The following is a 17,381-nucleotide window of genomic DNA, read 5'->3' as shown; positions in this document are numbered from 1 at the left end:
CCTACCACTGTTGGCTTGAAGGTCATTTGGCTCTGCTGGACAAACTGGGAAGGGAAATTTCAGTTCAGAAGCCTCTCCACTGAGAATACCAGGCAATGAGCTCCCAGATGTTCAAATCTAGGATCAGTCAGGAAGAGCATCTCTGGTGATTTCCATTGCTGCTGAGGCGTAAATGGGTAAAGGTGGGTGTCTCAGATAGCAAGACACATAGGACTTTATAGATCAATGTCAACACCTCTAATGTTTATACCATGGGTGCTAACTGCAGACATTTCTTATCTTTTAACTTGTCTTTCTAGGTGGGTTTTGGGGAGTTGCCGTTTGACAGCACTGACAACTTTAGCAGCTGTCCTGATGTGTGTTTTCGAGTGACAGATTACAACTTTTTATGCCATAAGGTATGCGCATACGTTTAGAGATATCAAGGTCCATGAACATGTCCTTCCCACGCACTTAGTACAAGATAATTAGATGTACTGCAGGGGTAAGCTTAAACTTAAAGCAGTCTTCTTAATGAAACAACCCAGCCTGCCTCCCTTACTGCAATTCACGAATCTCCTTACCCTGTAAGAGGCATCTACATTGTGTCTCATGCTGTCAGCAACAAATCTGAGCCTGTCACTGGAAGTGTTGGATCCTTAATAGTTCAGGATGACTCAGTGTAAGGATGGAACTGGAAACAGAACTCCGGAATCCTGACTAGAACTATATTGCTACTCTAGATTAACTGTCACTCTAGTTAATATCTCTCTCTTTTTTTTTTTTTTCGCTTTGAGGGCAGTAATGTGTAAAAATAAGACATGAAAGAAATAAGAAAAATGACAAGTTTATCAGAGTCTAGGGATGAAAACACAGAGCATTGGCAGAGGTTATGCTACTGACTCGGTGCTTTGGAACTTGCTTAATGAATTCCTGAAAGTTGATCCCTTGCCTAGTGCTGTTTGGCTCAGTGCAGCAGAAAGGGAGATGCTAGTGCTGGATTTTTCCTTTCCCATGCAGGCATTTTTCTGTGGCCGCAGTGATTACTTCAAAGCCCTCCTTGAGGATCATTTCAGTGAGAGCGAGGAGCTGCAGACTCAGCCCACCATCCCTGTGGTGACCCTTCATAACATCTCAGAAGACATCTTCATCAGGGTCCTCTACTACATCTACAGCGATGACACCGAGGTGAGACCAGCCTATTCTCTCCTTTCATCGCCTTCAAGTTATGCCCAGAAGTGTCATCCTATAGTATTCTACTGCTGGTTTGTTAAATATCACTCACCCATTCTCCCACCTGGCTTGAAGAACCTCAGTAACCCAGATACTGGTATCTCCGTTTATCCATGTTGTAGGCTAGGCTGGAACTTTGTTTCCTGAATATATCAGTGCAACTGCTCCTAAATGCCATTTGTGTAACTTTCATCCTAAATTCATATCCTGTAAATTAGGATACATGTTACTTAGGCCAGATACATAATGCATAATTTGTGTGGCTGTGTATTCTTCCCCACTGAATGCTGTTGTGCAGCACTGACTGCTCTCAATGGCACACAGTCAGAATTCTGCTGCTAGATGGCGGCTGAAAACAGATTTGCCCGTGTGCTAAGGTTAAAGAGGCCCGTTCATTTACTATTGGCATTACAGCCTACCTTTGCATTTAAAACAAAAATTATTTTCATCGCTGGAATGCCTAGATGTTCCACTCAGAGATCAGGCACCCATTGTGCTAAGCACATAACAAAAAGACATCCCCTGCCTCAAAGAACTAACAATCTAATTAAAAGTGCAGCCAGCACTATACATTTTTTGGCAGCACTGAAGGGATTAATAATGCCGATGAGCTGGCTTGTGTCCTCTCCAAAGCTTAAGGCTTTCCTGTCTGAGTGAGACTGTACCATTCCTATTCTGGGTTATCCTTTGGTTTTGGTTTGCTGCGACCACCTGCACAGCTGTGACCTTATTCCTGCTGACCAGCTTGGCTACAGGTAGCAATATACAATCTGTACTAGGCAGGGAGATGATTTATCAAATAGGAAGTCACTGGCTAGCCTGCTGAGGCTGTCATTAATACCCTGTAGAACTTCCTCCCATTAACTCATTCTGCTCACCACCTCTTATTGTCTACGCTCTGGAGGACAGGTGGAGTGGGAGGTGAGGAGCCCCAAGGGACATCAGAATCTTGTCACAGCCCTGCAGCCTGACCCAGTTCCGCCGCACCTCTTTGACGCTCCAGAATCTGGCGAACTTTCTGCTGTTGCTAAGTAGAAGTGTTTCCAAACCGGAGCTCTAGCTGCAGCCTTCCCTTTCAAATGGAGCTTGGGATGCTACCTGTTTGTGCAGTGCACACGCCTGATGGCCCACCTCAGTAATAACAATGTACTGTCATTAAAAATTGTTACTCATATTTTCCAGTGGCTATTTGAGTCTCAAGCCAAATGAGATTTTGTGGAAAGAGGCCACCTGTTTGAAAAATTATATTAATGTTTTCTTCATTATTTTTCCTGGCAGATTTTCAAAGTTCAGTATTTTGTACAGTGTTTTTTCTTCCCGGGCTTAAGTCCAGTCTAGTGCCAACATAACCAGCGTCCCCATCCTGCTTGACCTCACCTTTTTCAAAGGATTGACATTTCTGTCACTGTTGTGTCCGTCACAGCAGCCCGTATTATCAGTGTGCGTGTGGTTTCTGAGTGGAAAAAATAAGCAGCTGAGTGGAACTTGTGTGTGTGTGTGTGTGTGTGTGTGTATATATGTGTGTGTGTGTGTGTGTGTGTGTGTGTGTGTGTGTATATGTGGAAAGTTTGAAAAGGAACATCAAACTGATTCTGTTTTCTTATTGAACAGTGATCAGTCGAGCATTGGTGTTTTCAATTCAATCCAATTCAAATGATCATGACCTTATAGGTTCCCAAAGCATCATATTAGATGCTACAGTAGAGAGACTTGCAGTTACTGTGGGGGTGAAACTCAAGCAGTGTGTGGTCAAATTCTCCTAAGGAAGGGGTAGGTGAGGTGCAAGCCTCATGTGCAAAAGTCATGAACTTGAGAAAGGTATAAACATGGCTTTGGACCATAAGTAAAGTGAGAGGGAGCACAGATCTGGGAGACCTGCGTCTATAACAGCACTTGATGAATAACCCTGACAACCTTGCTGCTGCTGCATAGCTTTGTTACAGCACTTTAACAACTGTTGCAAGCCTCTGACATGCCTCCTACTGCACCTTGCATTCTTATGTACAGTTGTGCACTGTGGCAAATGAGCCTTCACCTTTCCGATCACATTCCAATTCACACTTGTTCTGAGTGATCTTGTTTACTCTAGTACCAGTGTGGACAGCTATGCAAGCACTGCAGCTGCAATGGTGCAATTAATCCTTCTAGTGCAACCCCACTTTGAAATAATCATCTGTATCTCTGTGTGGATGTGGGCAGCACTGCACCTGGCCCTGAATGGCTCGTGTGGAGGCACTGCACCACTGCAGCTTGCACCTCTGCAACTTGCAACTGTGAAGATTTTTAGCATAAACACACAAGATTTCGTTCTCCTCAGAATCCTACATGACCTGGTCTCTTCTAAAGCATGTGCATGCCATGTCCCACAAATCTAGATGGGTAATAGTACTCTTCACAATTCCTTTCATATTAGCAATAGCAAAACTGCACAGAAGAGAACTCTAGTTCCAGATTAGTGGCATAGATGATTGATTAAAATAAATGTCAAGGATTTGACCAGCCAGGAAAAAAAGAGAGAGAAAAGTCTGAACAAGGTTTAGAACTGTGACTTTTTTTGTTTAAAAAGACATTCTACAGGAATATAGTCCTCAGACCTTGCTATTTAACCATCTGTTGCCATATTACAGAGTAAGCATCATGATAACACTTACTTCATTTCTAGAGATTTCATTAAACTGAGTGAAAACTCTGTGTACACACATTTAACACAGCCCGGGCATGACGATCAAGTGTTAAAATTAAAAAAAAAAAAATTAGACCAGTATGCTGGGTTTATTTTTGCAGGTGAATGTATTTTGTCTGAGTATTGAATAAAAGGTAACCAGATATCTTGATCGATGTGCCTAGTCTGTTAAATATGTGCATAATAGCTTTTATTTAAAAAGACAAGTGTTGTAACTATTGTTTTGTTTCCCATATTTACATGGCAAGGGTTTGTAAACTTGTTAAAACTTACTAAATAAATAATAAAAACCAACAACAAAATTTGTCAACCTAGTATGTCGCTTAGGGGTGTGAGAAATTCATACTGCTGAGAGAAATAGGTAAGCCAATCTAAGCCCTGGTGTAGATATTGCTAGGTCAACAGAAGAATTCTTCCTAGTTACCGTCTCTTGTGGGAGTGGATTAACCACAGTGACAGAAAAAACCCTTCTGTTACAATAGCAAGTGTCTACGCTGCAGTGCCGTAGCTGTGCCGCTGTAGTGTAGACATAGCCTCAGGCTCTCGAATGGTGGCATAGAGCACTCTCCTCAGGGTTAGTACTCCTGCACTGGTGGTTTTCCCCTAACTGCAAGAAATTGTCTGAAATTAAATCTCAGGGCAGTCTATCTGTGCCAGAGGCATGTGGTGTAGGCAGGACTTTCTTTATGGTGACTCTCTTCTCTGCATTACCAGCTGTCCCCTGAGAATGCTTATGACGTGCTGTGTGTAGCAGACATGTACCTGTTGCCTGGCCTCAAACGCTTGTGTGGGAGAACCTTGGCTCAGATACTTGATGAGGACAATGTTGTCAACATCTGGCGGATTGCAAAGCTGTTCCAGCTGACCCGACTGGAGGACCAGTGCACGGAGTACATGGCGAAGATCATTGAGAAGGTATGCAAAACCCTTCCCTAAGATGTTTCAGGTGCGACTACTAAAATGTGCATCTAAGTGTTGCCATGGTTTAATGTATGCACTTTTCACTTCTGAAGATGTTGTTTGGTCATAAGTGAAGTGAAGTGAATTTTGTAGTCACACCTTGGTCCTCAATAGGACCCACCTCGCAGTTTGACATGACTGGCGAAGAAGATTGCAGGTATGGAATAGCAGGGAGTGCTGCAGATCATGACTGATGTGCATTGGGGTGCTGTGTGAAGGGGTATGTGGGAGTGTTCATCTCCATACATGACTCTTCCTGGTACAATTAGTTCTTTTGTACTGTAGCCTCAAATTCATTACAACCCCCCCAAAAGCAGATTATAGGGGCTTCCATAGGGAAAACTTATTACTAATGATTAGCTAAATACCAAATCTTATTACACTGGAATCCTATTTACAAGCATCAATTTGAACATTCCTTCCCACTGCTATTTTGTCTGTTCTGTCTGATGGCTGCTTGGAGATCCAGGAGCCAGTGATGTCTGCAGAGAAACAGTGACCATATGGCACAGACAGTTCAGTTCTTCTGCTAAGTATTTTAGTTCTTATCGGGGTCAGTAGTTTTATATAAATGGCTCTAATTAACACTCCCACATGAGCTGTAACATTCTTTACCTGCAGCTGAGAGGCTCGGAGAAAGGTGTGAAACTCTTTCCTGCTTGTGAAAACAGTGAAGAAAATAATTTCCAAACAGTTCTTCTCATTCAAAAGTGCCATTGATCAATATAAATTAGGGAACCAACACATCAGCATATGACCAGAACTGGGTTCTGGAAAGGGGATTTTATCCAATAATTGAATGAACTGTACAAGCAGTGATGGGGAACACTGAATTCTTGCTGCTGGGGCTTTGCGTAGGCTAAGAATGGTAGGGCATTCCCCCATTGTTTTACTAGTGCTAAGAACAGTGGAAGTGCGGGTGCAGGGAAGGCTCCAGGGGACCCCAAACTGTGTCATCTAGTGGTGCACAGAGCAAGTTGAGATGACCCAGAGTTGGATTGCCAGCAGCTGTCAGCCCTTTGTCTTCAGTAGCGCTTTCTTTAGGAGAGCTGAATTGGTATGGGCAATGATGGAAGTTCTTGGCAAAACATTGTAGTGGAGACCAGGCCTAAAGTTCCATTGCAAAATGGACATCTCTTGTCTGTCTCTGCCATGACAGGAGCTGTTGGCTTTCCCCGTGAGGGTTTGTTTCCTGGTTTCTCTCTCTCTCTGCTTTGGGGGAAATATTGTGAGTTCATGTAAACGGTGCCCAAACACTCAGTGATGGACACTTGGTCAGTGTGCGTTTACAGGGCTGCAGCCTAGTGACAGGTTTTCTCTGCTGTTTAAACGTTTGTGTCTTTTTCCTGTTGGTTAAAGGTGCAGGATTGACAGCCCTGAAGACTGAATCCTTGTGTTTATCCGTAGAGCAGATACAGCCTTGGCAATGTCAGGACAAACTTTTCCTGTGGGCTGCCCCTTGCTGGTGTGCCTCACGCTGAACCTGGAAGGACCCCTCTAGAGCATGAAAGGGGAATTCAGTCCTTGGCACTCTGTATCTTCCTTGTTGTAAGTCTCATCAGAAGGGCCAACTATGGGGATGACCTTGTTTTGGTCATTTTCGCAGTGGTAACTAAGTTGAGACCCTCCAATTCATTTCACAAACCAAGGTTCCTGAACTCTCCAGACTTTCACTCATTACTGGCCTGAGCTAGATTTGAACTGGCGACTTAGTGGTAAAAGGCTGAACATCACTTTGCCACTTCCCATCAGCCTTGCAGCTCCCCTAATCGATGTTTTGTCTTCATCCTTCCAGCTGGTGGAGCTAGAGGAGTTTGCGGCTGCGGTGAAGGAGAATGCTGAGGCAGTGGAGGAACGACAGGAGACCGATTCCATCCCCCTGGTGGATGACATCCGCTTCCACATCACCAGCAATGTGCAGACTTACAGTGCTATCGAGGAGGCCAACCAGAAACTAGAAGCACTGGAAAACCTCCTGGCCAGTATAGGACTCGAGTGCTGAAGTCTGTAAATCCTGCTTTTGGATGCAGAGAGCAGCTTGTGTGACCTCCAGTGGATTGCCTCTGAGTGCAAGAACATATGAGTCTTAGTCAAATGACTTTTCTTTTTGCTCTCCTCCTTCCACCCCAACCCCGGGCATGGTTTCCTTTTAATTCATTCATGGCTGGACATTCACATGTTTGCTTTTTTCCTTCTGTTAATAGGATCCCAAAGTGCAGCCCAGTTTGATAGTTACTGCTTGTACGATACAGTACTGAGAGGGAACTATGTGGCTAATGGAGCTGTATTAACAGACTCAGTGACATCTGGCCCCAGGAGCTGCCCCACTCTCTTAGCCAGCAATGCATTTCTGAAACTGGTTCAAACCAGGGTTCTTGTATAGTTATCAAGAGAACAAAAATGGATTATGATGAGTGTAAAGGAATCTACTAGAATTAAACTGGCTGGTTTTTCGCTGTCAGTATTATGGGAAGTTAGCGGAGAGGATGGCATTTTAATGGGGCACTAGCTGACTTCACCTGTTCTTCTTGTTTCTCAGTCACAGACTACTGGGATCCTCCAAGTATTGACACCTGGATTTACACCCTCAGTGTAGTATGGAAGTTTAGGTTTTAAGTCCACATTCTGACAAATTGTGATAGTGTATCCTGGATCAGGCTAAATTGAATTATTTCTTTTCTGGATACTTTGTTTAATGCATGTCCCAAATATAAACCTATAGGAATACATTAGAAAGCAGCAGGAGAGAGATCCAGTCTCCTAAAGAGCCAGTAACTTTTCAAAGGCACTGATGCAGAGGTACTGCCCTGGTCTCACTCTAACAGGAGAGCAACTCCTTTCCTCTCAGAGTTGCCATATGGTCTTTCTTTGGCCTGTTGTGTCAGGATGAAGGAGAGACTTATCAAAGTTTAAGGTTGGGTGACAAGGAAAAGGGAGTTTTACAAGGCCTGTCTCAGTTCATCTGCCTTGATCTTTCATCTTCTGATTTTACTCAGGCTTAAAAACCTTGAATTCCTTGTTCTTCAAGAAGCTAATTGTTCATCCTTGCAAATGTGTTTGGGGATTCTTCCTCTGCAGTAGATATCATTATCTTTAGAAATCTAGTCTCCCTTGGCTTTTAGAGAGGGAGGGTGCTGGTTTTTTCCTCTTTTTCTCAACATCAGTCAGCGGGCCACAACTCTTGCACTAAGTACACCTAATTATATGGACTAGTTCTCCAAGCCCTGCTCCCTTGCTGTTACAGCCCTGCCCTGTAAGCAGACCCGCCCTGTCTCACTAGATGTCCCTCTTTAGTGTTGCCCTGTTTCTAGATACCCTCAGAGGTGGAAGTGTAGCAAGAGTTTTACTTGTCGCTCTGTTTTGTGTGACAGCAGGGCTGGAAGTTGCAATTTTACATGATGTCCGGGTTATGAAATGACTTCAAGCTGGATTCAGTGGTCCTGTGTGCTGAAACTGGGTGATACTCCAAAGAGACAGTATTGCCAGAGTGCAGGACAATTACATCCTCTCTTTCTTAACTTGTGAGTGAGGTCAGGCTATTTTCTTGGTGTTGGCCAGAGAAAGGAAGGGGATCTACAGTCACAAAATCTTGTCTGCACCCAGATTTTGTTCGTTCTTCTTAAATCTCCTGCCTCTTGTCACAAGGATGCACGATGGTTGCTAGACTTTCTGGAGTTGTCGTCAGAGCCCCAAGGGTTCACTGTCGGGTTTTCCCAGAGCACAAAGCATGGAGACTTAACTGCTCTGACCCTTTAGAGAGTCATAGGAAGCGGGTGGCTTAATGGCGGGAGACAGAGGAAGTATCGTAATGTTGGAAATCTAATGCTGCCAAGGACTTTGCATGCTCTGTGTTACTAAGTCTCCTCAGAATTGTGTACTACGTGAGTCTTGATTTGTCAGGGGAAGGGAAATGGATTCTTTCTGCAGTACTTGGGGCCTGGGAGGGAGAAAATTGGGCTGTATTAATTGCATGGGGACTCCTATCAAAATGTTGGTGCTGCTGTCACTGGCAGATGTTGCTGTTTACAGTAACTGCATGATACAGGGGTTTAAAACCACACCCCAGTGGGCTGTGCTTTCGTGTGTTGGCCCTGTGCATTGTTCATGCAGAGAGGTGATCTCAGTCCCCAACAGCTCCTCTGACCATGCTTCTGGTAGCGTTTTTCCAACATAAGGGAACTGATGTAAGTTCCCCTGTATGGCAAGGACTGTTATGTGGGCTTTATGCTGTGTCCTTTCCCATCTGCTAGCCTGGCTTCTGAAGTGCCTTGGAGAGCTAATGAAATCACATTTGATGGTCTTGGTTTAATTATGATTACGAAGTTGTTGTACATAGTTTGGCTAAGACTGTGCTCTAAAAAGGCTCAGTGTCGGTTGAGTAGTGGGTATTGCCTGCTGGGGTTGAGCTGCATCGGCAGAGTTGTGCGTGGAAGCCCAAGAATAGATTAGCAGGTCAGGACTGAGATGCGTTGTCAGAGCTGAGAGTTTTCAGCTATGTACTGGCTCTCCCAAGCCCCAGCAGATTCTTCTTATCCATATTTATGTGGTGTCTCCTGCAGACCAGGCATCTTTGGGGAAGAGGGTGTCTCTGGAGGGTGTTGAGCTATTCGAGCAGGATCTGCCTCTATTTCTGTTAGAAATTCCTTTGGGGAAACAGGTGAGTTTTTTCTGGCTTGCTTTTTGAAGGCAGGTGCCAGTATCTTGGTTCCATAGTGTGTGTGCGTGCATGCCTGGTCCTGTATCAGAATAGTGACGTGGAAAGAGGAACTGTATGTTCTGCTCCGTAAATGTTTGTATTAAAGAACACCTAGGTCTGTGTACTTTAGAGTCCATCTACAGAGCACAGACTAGCTTTGGCTGAAGGACAAAATGACAGGACAATGAAGTTCTGAGAGCCAAAAGTAACCTGAGCTGTTGAAGCGTGTCTCAATTTAAGATGTGGGGGGAAGGGCTGGTTAGACTAATGCTAAATCCCTTGTATTTTGTGTCAGGGGAAGGGGAGTGAGTGTTGTCTCACCCTCTGAGGTGTAAGCTCTTTAGAGATCCCACAAAACATGTTATTCAGAAACACCCTTCTAGCTAAACTGGTACGATTCACCTGCCTTTCTCCTCCCTTTATTACTAAAGATGACTTTGTATATAAGCAGGATGCTCAGGTTTTTATCACCTCTTCTCTGCTTCTGCTATATACATTTCTCAATCACCCTGCTTGCATTACAGCCTTCCTTTTCACAGCAACTGTTGTGACATCCCCCCCTCCTACCCAGAAGACTACAGGCCATCAACTTAGATGGATTTACACCAGCAGTGAATTTGACCTTTGCCCTCAAAGCATGGTGTGTGTTGGAAGTAAGATTCAGGAGCAGGACTGTTGAGAAACACACTATCTTTTTTCCATGCAGGTATCTTAACTCTTAAAGTAAAAAGGACAGTGGTACAAAAATGAGTGAAATGGCAGCCGCACAGTTTGTAAGTATTTTCCATGCAGCTGTTCTTAAATGTGTCCATTCCTGTCCCTTTAAGCGGGGAACCACTTAGAAGGTTGTAACTTGTGGGATTAAAGGTCAATGTGGCCTTTTTTATTTTCCTCCCTGGGAATGCAGTTCTGTTAAATGTGCTGGATGAATTCAGAACACCTTGTCTGTCCAGCTGTACGTAGTGGCTAAATCTCTGAACTAAACTGGATTGTCCAATTACTGAGTATCTAGGGCTCCTTCATCTCTCTGAAAAACAGATAAGCAGGTGCTTAACATCCAGAACAAGCTCCTTAATTGAAAAATAAATAAACTGGTTTGTAACATGTGTTGAACTCACTTTAGTGTTGCAAATAATTTCATTGCAAGATGAAAAATTAGGATTTCTCTTCTGTTAGTCTTTTTTCTGTTCTGTTCCGCTATCCCTATCCTCTTCATTTACTACTAGCAATTTGTTGAAATAAAATTGTAAAGTTTATCAGAGCAGCAATATATTATAATAAAAATATTTAAAAATGTAACGTGTGAGCATGTGTGCAGCAATAAAAAAAAAAGTATATTTCACTATGCCTTGTCTCTGCTGCGGCCTGTTTTGTTAATGACTAATGATGTCTGTGTGACTTTATTTCTGAAAAGACCCAGGTGGTACATTTTAGCCTGCATTCCCCATCCCCACCCATCCACCCAACAGCTCGTTTTTTTTCTGATCTCAAGCAATGGGGAAAAATGTGTGTTTGCACTCCCGAGTGGGCCAGTCAGATAATCCCTGATGCAACACAACAGCAAACAATTGAGAATGTTTTTATTTTTTTCTCCACATCTGGGCTTTCTTCTCCCCATCCCTGGAATGTCTTGCCTTCTTACTATTGCATTGCCTGGGCCAAATTCATCCCTGGAGTAACACCAATGAATTATGCCAGAGATAATTTTTTGACAACAATGTACTTTGGGGGTTCTCCCTGAGGCACAAGTAATTTCATGGAAGAAACCTCAAGATCACAGAAGTATCCCAGCCGCATCCACCTCCATCTCTGCGAATAGATCAGACTTTTGTCTCCCATTCAGACCCCATGTGCAGCTAGATGGCTAGAATGTTGTTTCTGTAGTAAACGGTAGTGACCTGACTTGTAAAGGTGCTGAACACCTACAGCTCCCATTTACTTCAGTGAGAGTTGTGGGTACCCAGCACCTAGAAGTAAAGACCCAAGCGCATGCTAGGTAGTTCTGTGTAAGAATATACAGTATTCCTGGGAGAAGCACAGAAGCCTTTGAATTACTTGAAACTGACAGAAGGGACCTAGTTTTGAAAAGTTCAGACAGCGATTAGACTTCAGTTTAAAGAATAGGAGTACGTGTGGCCAGGGGCGGCTCCAGGCCCCAGCATGCCAAGCGCGTGCTTGGGGCGGCATGCCACAGGGGGCGCTCTGCAGGTTGCCGGGAGGGCGGCAGGCGGCTCCGGAGGGTGTGCTGGTCCCGCGGCTTCGGTGGAGCATCTGCAGGCATGCCTGCGGGAGGTCCATCGGAGCCGCGGGACCAGCGGACCCTCCGCAGGCACGTCTGGGGGAGGTCCACCGGAGCCGCGGGACCGGTGACCGGCAGAGCGCCTCCCGCGGCGTGCCGCCCTGCTTGGGGCGGCGAAATGGCTAGAGCCGCCCCTGCGTGTGGCACCTTAGAGACTAACAAATTTATTGTAACATAAGCTTTCGTGGGCTACACCAGCAGGACAACAGTGTTTAAGAAGGCTATTCATGGGGAAAGTGGAACTTGCTGAAACCCAGGAGTAAAAGCCATGGATTGGATTATCTTTTACCTGCTCGAGTAGTTTGTGTTGGTGCATTTATGGCCAGATTCTAAAAATGGTACGTTCTCACTTAACAGATCTCATTCACCGTGTGCTGACAGATTCCTCTGCTCTGTCTATTGAATGAAATGAAGTTTTCTCTATATCTTGCTCCTGCTTGCACTGCAAAGTCCACAAATTTCTGGGAGCGGGATTCAGTTTTGGGTTAAACATAGTTAACAGTTCAGCGGATGATGTACATACTCTAGTTGCGGAGTCTTTGCCAATGATGGATTCCAGAGGGAGTTTGGGGGGCTGGCAGTTAGCGCAGTTCTTGGAAGCAAAACAAATCTGACATGGAGTTAAGAGAGAGACTCCACACTGGGACCTACTTGTCAGAGTAGAACCACAGTTTAAACAAGGACTGTACACTTTTCCAAACTCTTTCTTTGTCTTGGAAGAAAAGCAAGAGTCAAAAGAGACTGAACTCCCCTCCTGGCAAAAGGGGGTGTGTGTGTGTGTGTGAGAGAGAGAGAGATCTTGGCTATACCTACCTGGCCATGCTCTACGTCTTTGGCAGATAAAAGGGACTTTGGTTTCCAGGGATGTCAATCCAGTACCTTTCATGAGCATTAAATGCACATGAAAAATTAAGCTTAGAAATCAAAGAGGTGCCTAGAGAGATGACAGCCGTTAAGAATGATCAACATTTTGGGGGGGAAAAAAGGCTCTGCAGTATTACACGTGCCTTTTTTGATGAGGCACTTCTCCTATAAAAACACACTGAGGTTAGTAAGACTTGAAGGGAGTGTGACAGCAAGCAATTGCTAGAGAATAAAGGAGGAGACTCGGGGAAGGGACTTCAATGCCAGCTAATGAGCTAGCCATGTTCCCAAGGGTTTGTTTGCCAGGTTTCTGAGACAAGCTCTGAGAGGAGGGAGTGTAAGAGAGAGCTCCCCTTTTCCCCCAGTGTTGGCTGACTAAACTCCAGGACTGGAAAAGATCAAGAAGCAAGTCCAGGGAAAGCTCCAGGCTCTTTTCACATTGATCTCAAGGCATGGTTAAAAACAGGCACTCTTCACTGGAAAGAAAGAGGAGAAAGCCCGGTTAGGCTGTCTGAATCACTCTTATAAGAGAGTAGGGGGAAGGGAGGCCTGGCCATTGGGCTTCTCTTGCTAGGCATGCTGGGAAAGGGGAGGAGTCTTGGGCCTTTATAATTCAGGCTCCTCTCCTTCTCAGCTAGTGCTTGGAAGAACTGCAACCAGGAAGAGTGCTATCTGCTGGGCTGAGAAGACCCTGGGAGGTAAGACTTGTAGGAAATACTTGAATAAGCTTTTATTTGGACTGTATGTATTCTTGTATTGAAGAAACTTGGGATTTGTATCACTGTGATTTAGGGGAGCTGGTCTGTGTTGTTAGGGTGTAAAAAAATCACCCTGTTAAAGGATGGGATGAAGAGGGTCTCTTCTTCCATTGTTTTGGGTGGACAGGAGCATCCTGATGCCATTATGGTTAGTGACAGGGAGTAGCATGAAAAGACACTGATCAGCTGAGAGAGAATCTGTACACAGAGAAATCTGCACTTCAGGCAAATAAAGTAATACTGTAGAATGAAATCCTCTGCTCAGACAGAATTGTAGGATCATCTTTTTCCTTACTGGAAAGATCAGCTTTTATCTCCCATAACTAACATCTAAAGAAGTGAGCATTCTAATATAATCTAGGCACAGAACAGCACAAGAACTAATATTTCTATTAATTTAATTTAAAATGCTTCCATAACAGGAGAGCTAGCATTCTGCTGCTCTAGAATTGATTACCGCCCCCACACCAGAAGAACTTGACCAAGTAGTTTTAAGACCTAGCTTATCAGTGGCCTTGTTTCCTTTCCCCTCTTCTCAGTTTCTCAGCAATAGTGTTTTTGAGAACACAATACAAGATGGACAGGAGAGTCTTTCAGAGGGGCTCTTGCTTTTCAGATCCTGATTACTTGTGGTCATTGAAGATTTTTAGAATGCTTTTTGCAAGAGATGAGTGTATTGTGCCTGGTGTCCTGGACAAGTTTTAGCTTGGGTAACTCTTGTGTGTCTCTAAATTCCCCACAGAGGGTTAAGTAGGCACAGAATTCCTCGCTCCCTGACCTAACTTGCTTTGTAGTGATGGTGTATGCTGCCAGCTAAACAGTTGTCATCTTCTACTTGAGAAGGAACAGAATTAGAAAATGATTTCTCCCCTACTCTGCTGCAAAGTGGTGATCGTGCTCTCAGTAAGAATCTTGAACTCAGAACTTGGTGGGTGAGGCCTTGTCTCCACTAAGGGGGTTTGGAAGAAAATTCCCATTGGTGCAGTAACCCCCTAGAGGTGAGTGCTGTGCGTAGGAGCTGGAACTAGGGATGTGGCAGGGGTGGGTGTTGCCACACCCCTGGCTTGAAGTGGTTTCCATTCTATACAAGACTTACAGTTTGGTTCAATAGCTCTCAGCCTCCCCACTATAAAAATTGTTCTAGCCCCCTGAAGTTGTGTGAGCACCGGTGCAGACTAAGCTCCTGCAGCCAGTGACATTAACACCATGTCACATACACCTGCTTTGAGCAGGGTTAGAAGCCAGTGGTAACAACGTTAGTGAGGGGTGGAGGTTATCTCCATTAGGGATCCCAATGTTGTTAATGCAGGTGCAGCTCCATTGATGTTAGTGGTGGTGAGAAGCTTCCTGCCAGAAAACCAACCCTGTAATCCAAAGTGAATGAAGCACTAACTTCTTCAAATGATAATATATTTTGTAATGTGAGCTTGCATCTGGCACATAAGACTTCCAATTAGGAATAGATTATTCAAAGTGCTTCTTTGGCTTTAGAAAAGCTGTGCAGGTCTCACCATTTTCTAGAGGAAAAGCCAGTTTTTAAATTAAAAATAATAATTGTGGAAAGAAATATAGAGCCAAATCTTGCTGTTCTCAGTAAAGTTCCATTGACTTAATTGGTAACTTTGACTCAGGATACCAGGATTTGGTCCATAGCCTTTGAGTGATTGAGTCTTGTTTTATTTTCTCTTATTTAGGGAAACTTTCTTAAAACTTGAAAATAGTATTAGCCATTGTCCTGACAGTTCTATCTTACTGTAGCCTTAGCTGCCTCACTAAATCTTCTCCCCTGCCCCTCCATATAATTGGAGATATACCAATCTCCTAGAACTGGAAGGGACCTTGAAAGGTCATCAAGTCCAGCCCCCTGCCTTCACTAGCAGGACCAAGTACTGATTTTGCCCCAGATCCCTAGGTGGCCCCCTCAAGGATTGAATTTACAACTCTGGGTTTAGCAGGCCAATGCTCAAACCACTGAGCTATCTCCCCCTCATAGACATTTTCTTGGGAGATGGAATAAATGCTTCCTCAGCTGGACTATTCACCTCCTCCTGGGCTAAATCAATTTCTTTGCCAAGTTTCCTGTAATTAGACATTAGTGCATATCAGGAGACTCAGACACACTCTTAATTGATCTCTTAGGAATTTTTTCATCTGGATTTCTGGAAATAGTCCAGGTGTTGAAGAGCATCCACAGCCTGACTTAGTCCCATGGAGAGAGAAAGCTAATCCAATGCCTAAATTAAACTCTCTCTCTCTCAAGGAGTCATGAAGGGCATGGGGCTGATCTCTAATAATTTATAGACACTGTATGTGACCTGGTTACTGGAATAGTTACTGTTTGGCTGTATTGGATTACTGGAATGTTTACTGTAGGCATATGTTGGTTTAGCTGAATAGTCCTGTTGTTAAGAAACAAGCCGGAAGGCACCACGGAAGGCACCACGATAGCTCCAGATAAACAACCTCTCACTAAACAGGGGAGGGGTCATTAAAAGATAAGGCCTCTAGCCAAAGTTACAAGATTTGTGTTGCCAAGGCTGGCAGTAAGAAGATCAAAAGGACACTAAACTGTTAAAGTCACTCACTGGAGAGAGGCTGAGGCAGTTGTTGTGGAGAACTGAAGAGTCAGACTCTGCTGGAGGGTCTGAAGCAGCAAAACCTGCCTGGCCAGATACCACAGGGTGATAGGGCTTTAGGTTTGTGTAGCCTGTTTATGGTGTTTAAAATCTTTTACGGTGTGCTTTTTTTCGACTGTTAAGATTAAACAGTACTTTGGCTTGAGAAAACTGTCTGGTCACTGGCTAGGGGCAATGGGGCACAGCGCAGGGGGTTGGTCCCAGGAGTGAGTCGCTGGCCGAGAACAATAGGCCTGGGCTGATTAGGGTGACAATACATCCTGTTTTGGCCAGGAGAATCCCCTTTTTCAGCTCTGTCCCGGCCGTCCCTACTTTCTTGCCAAAACTGGGCATTTGTCCTGGCTGCAAGGCAGAGCAGAGAGCAGTGGCTGCTGCCGGGGGTCAGCTGAAGGCAGCACTGCCCGCCAGCAGGAAAGTGGAGAAATTTGCTGCTGGTGGGCAGTGCTGGTTTCAGAGCTGATCCCTGGGCAGTGTAGAGCTGCGAGGGGAGGACAGCCTCAGCTGTGGTGGCACAGGGGCGATCAGCCCCAGCTTTTGGCGGCACAGGATTGGGGGGGAGGACTGAGCCCCCCCGCCGTGGGAAGTGTGGAGCTGAGGGGGTTCCACCCGAGCCCTGTGCCACCCACAGCTGGGGCTGAAGTCAGCCCCTGAGCTCAGGGGGCCAACCTCAGGCAGCATGGGGGGAAGAAGAAGGGGTCAACCTTAGCTGTGGGCAGCACAGGGCTAGGGAGGTCAACCCCACCCCCCAGGAGGCATGGGGAGGGCGGCTCGGGTGAGCCCTGCAAGGCCAGGGGGTGGCTTGGGCGAGCTGCTGGCCGAACTGTTTGTACTTTAAAAAATATGGTCACCCTGGGGTGTGCATGTGTCAGGATCTCTACTTCTCTGCTGGAGCTGGGATGAGAACCACGTCTTTCTCTAGCCTCTTCTCTTTCCAGTGGTGGCTTGAGTTACTGTGCCTGACCAGACATAGGTTCTCCGGAGCAGCTCATGCTGCCCTCCCGCCCAGAGGGTCTGTGATTAACATGTGTTAAAAAAATTAACGTGTTAATTGTGCTGTGCATTTAATCACACACATTAATGGCACTTAATTGACAGCTCTAATATCTCTATATAAAACAATTTGCCAGTTGTATAGTGAGTTTGGTTTCTATCATACGATAAGTGAATCTCCTAGATTAAAATGCTTCATCAATGTGTAAAGGTGGTGGCAATTCAGACCTTTCACCAGGCTGCCTATCTTAGGTACTTGTATGGCCTCCGTTACCATAGTATC

The 17,381-nt window shown here is 45.0% G+C and overlaps 2 protein-coding genes across 4 annotated transcripts in view; both read left to right on the top strand.

Moving 5' to 3' along the window:
- The window catches only part of ABTB1 (ankyrin repeat and BTB domain containing 1), a 41,673-nt gene extending 30,777 nt beyond the window's left edge, over positions 1–10,896 (top strand). The window contains exons 9-12 of one of the 2 annotated variants that reach the window (XM_039481162.1): positions 300–398; positions 1,000–1,167; positions 4,610–4,810; positions 6,651–10,896. In XM_039481162.1, the coding sequence (XP_039337096.1) occupies positions 300–398; positions 1,000–1,167; positions 4,610–4,810; positions 6,651–6,857 (675 nt within the window). In that variant the 3' untranslated portion in view covers positions 6,858–10,896. Of the gene's footprint in view, positions 1–299; positions 399–999; positions 1,168–4,609; positions 4,811–6,214; positions 6,621–6,650 lie in introns of those variants that run through there. The other variant, XM_039481163.1, reaches the window with a different exon arrangement.
- A 2,467-nt stretch (positions 10,897–13,363) lies between these two features.
- Positions 13,364–17,381, top strand: part of KBTBD12 (kelch repeat and BTB domain containing 12) — a 172,200-nt gene continuing 168,182 nt past the window's right edge. Inside the window, exon 1 of one of the 2 annotated variants that reach the window (XM_039547858.1) lies at positions 13,364–13,412. The gene's annotated coding sequence lies outside the window, so the exon portion shown is untranslated. The remainder of the gene's footprint in view (positions 13,413–17,381) is intronic. The other variant, XM_039547859.1, reaches the window with a different exon arrangement.

Source organism: Mauremys reevesii, linkage group 7 (genome assembly GCF_016161935.1).
Source record: "Mauremys reevesii isolate NIE-2019 linkage group 7, ASM1616193v1, whole genome shotgun sequence".
NCBI lineage: Eukaryota > Metazoa > Chordata > Testudines > Geoemydidae > Mauremys > Mauremys reevesii.
The sequence above is the reverse complement of the archived record's forward strand: the minus strand, read 5'-3'. Positions and strand labels throughout refer to the sequence as shown.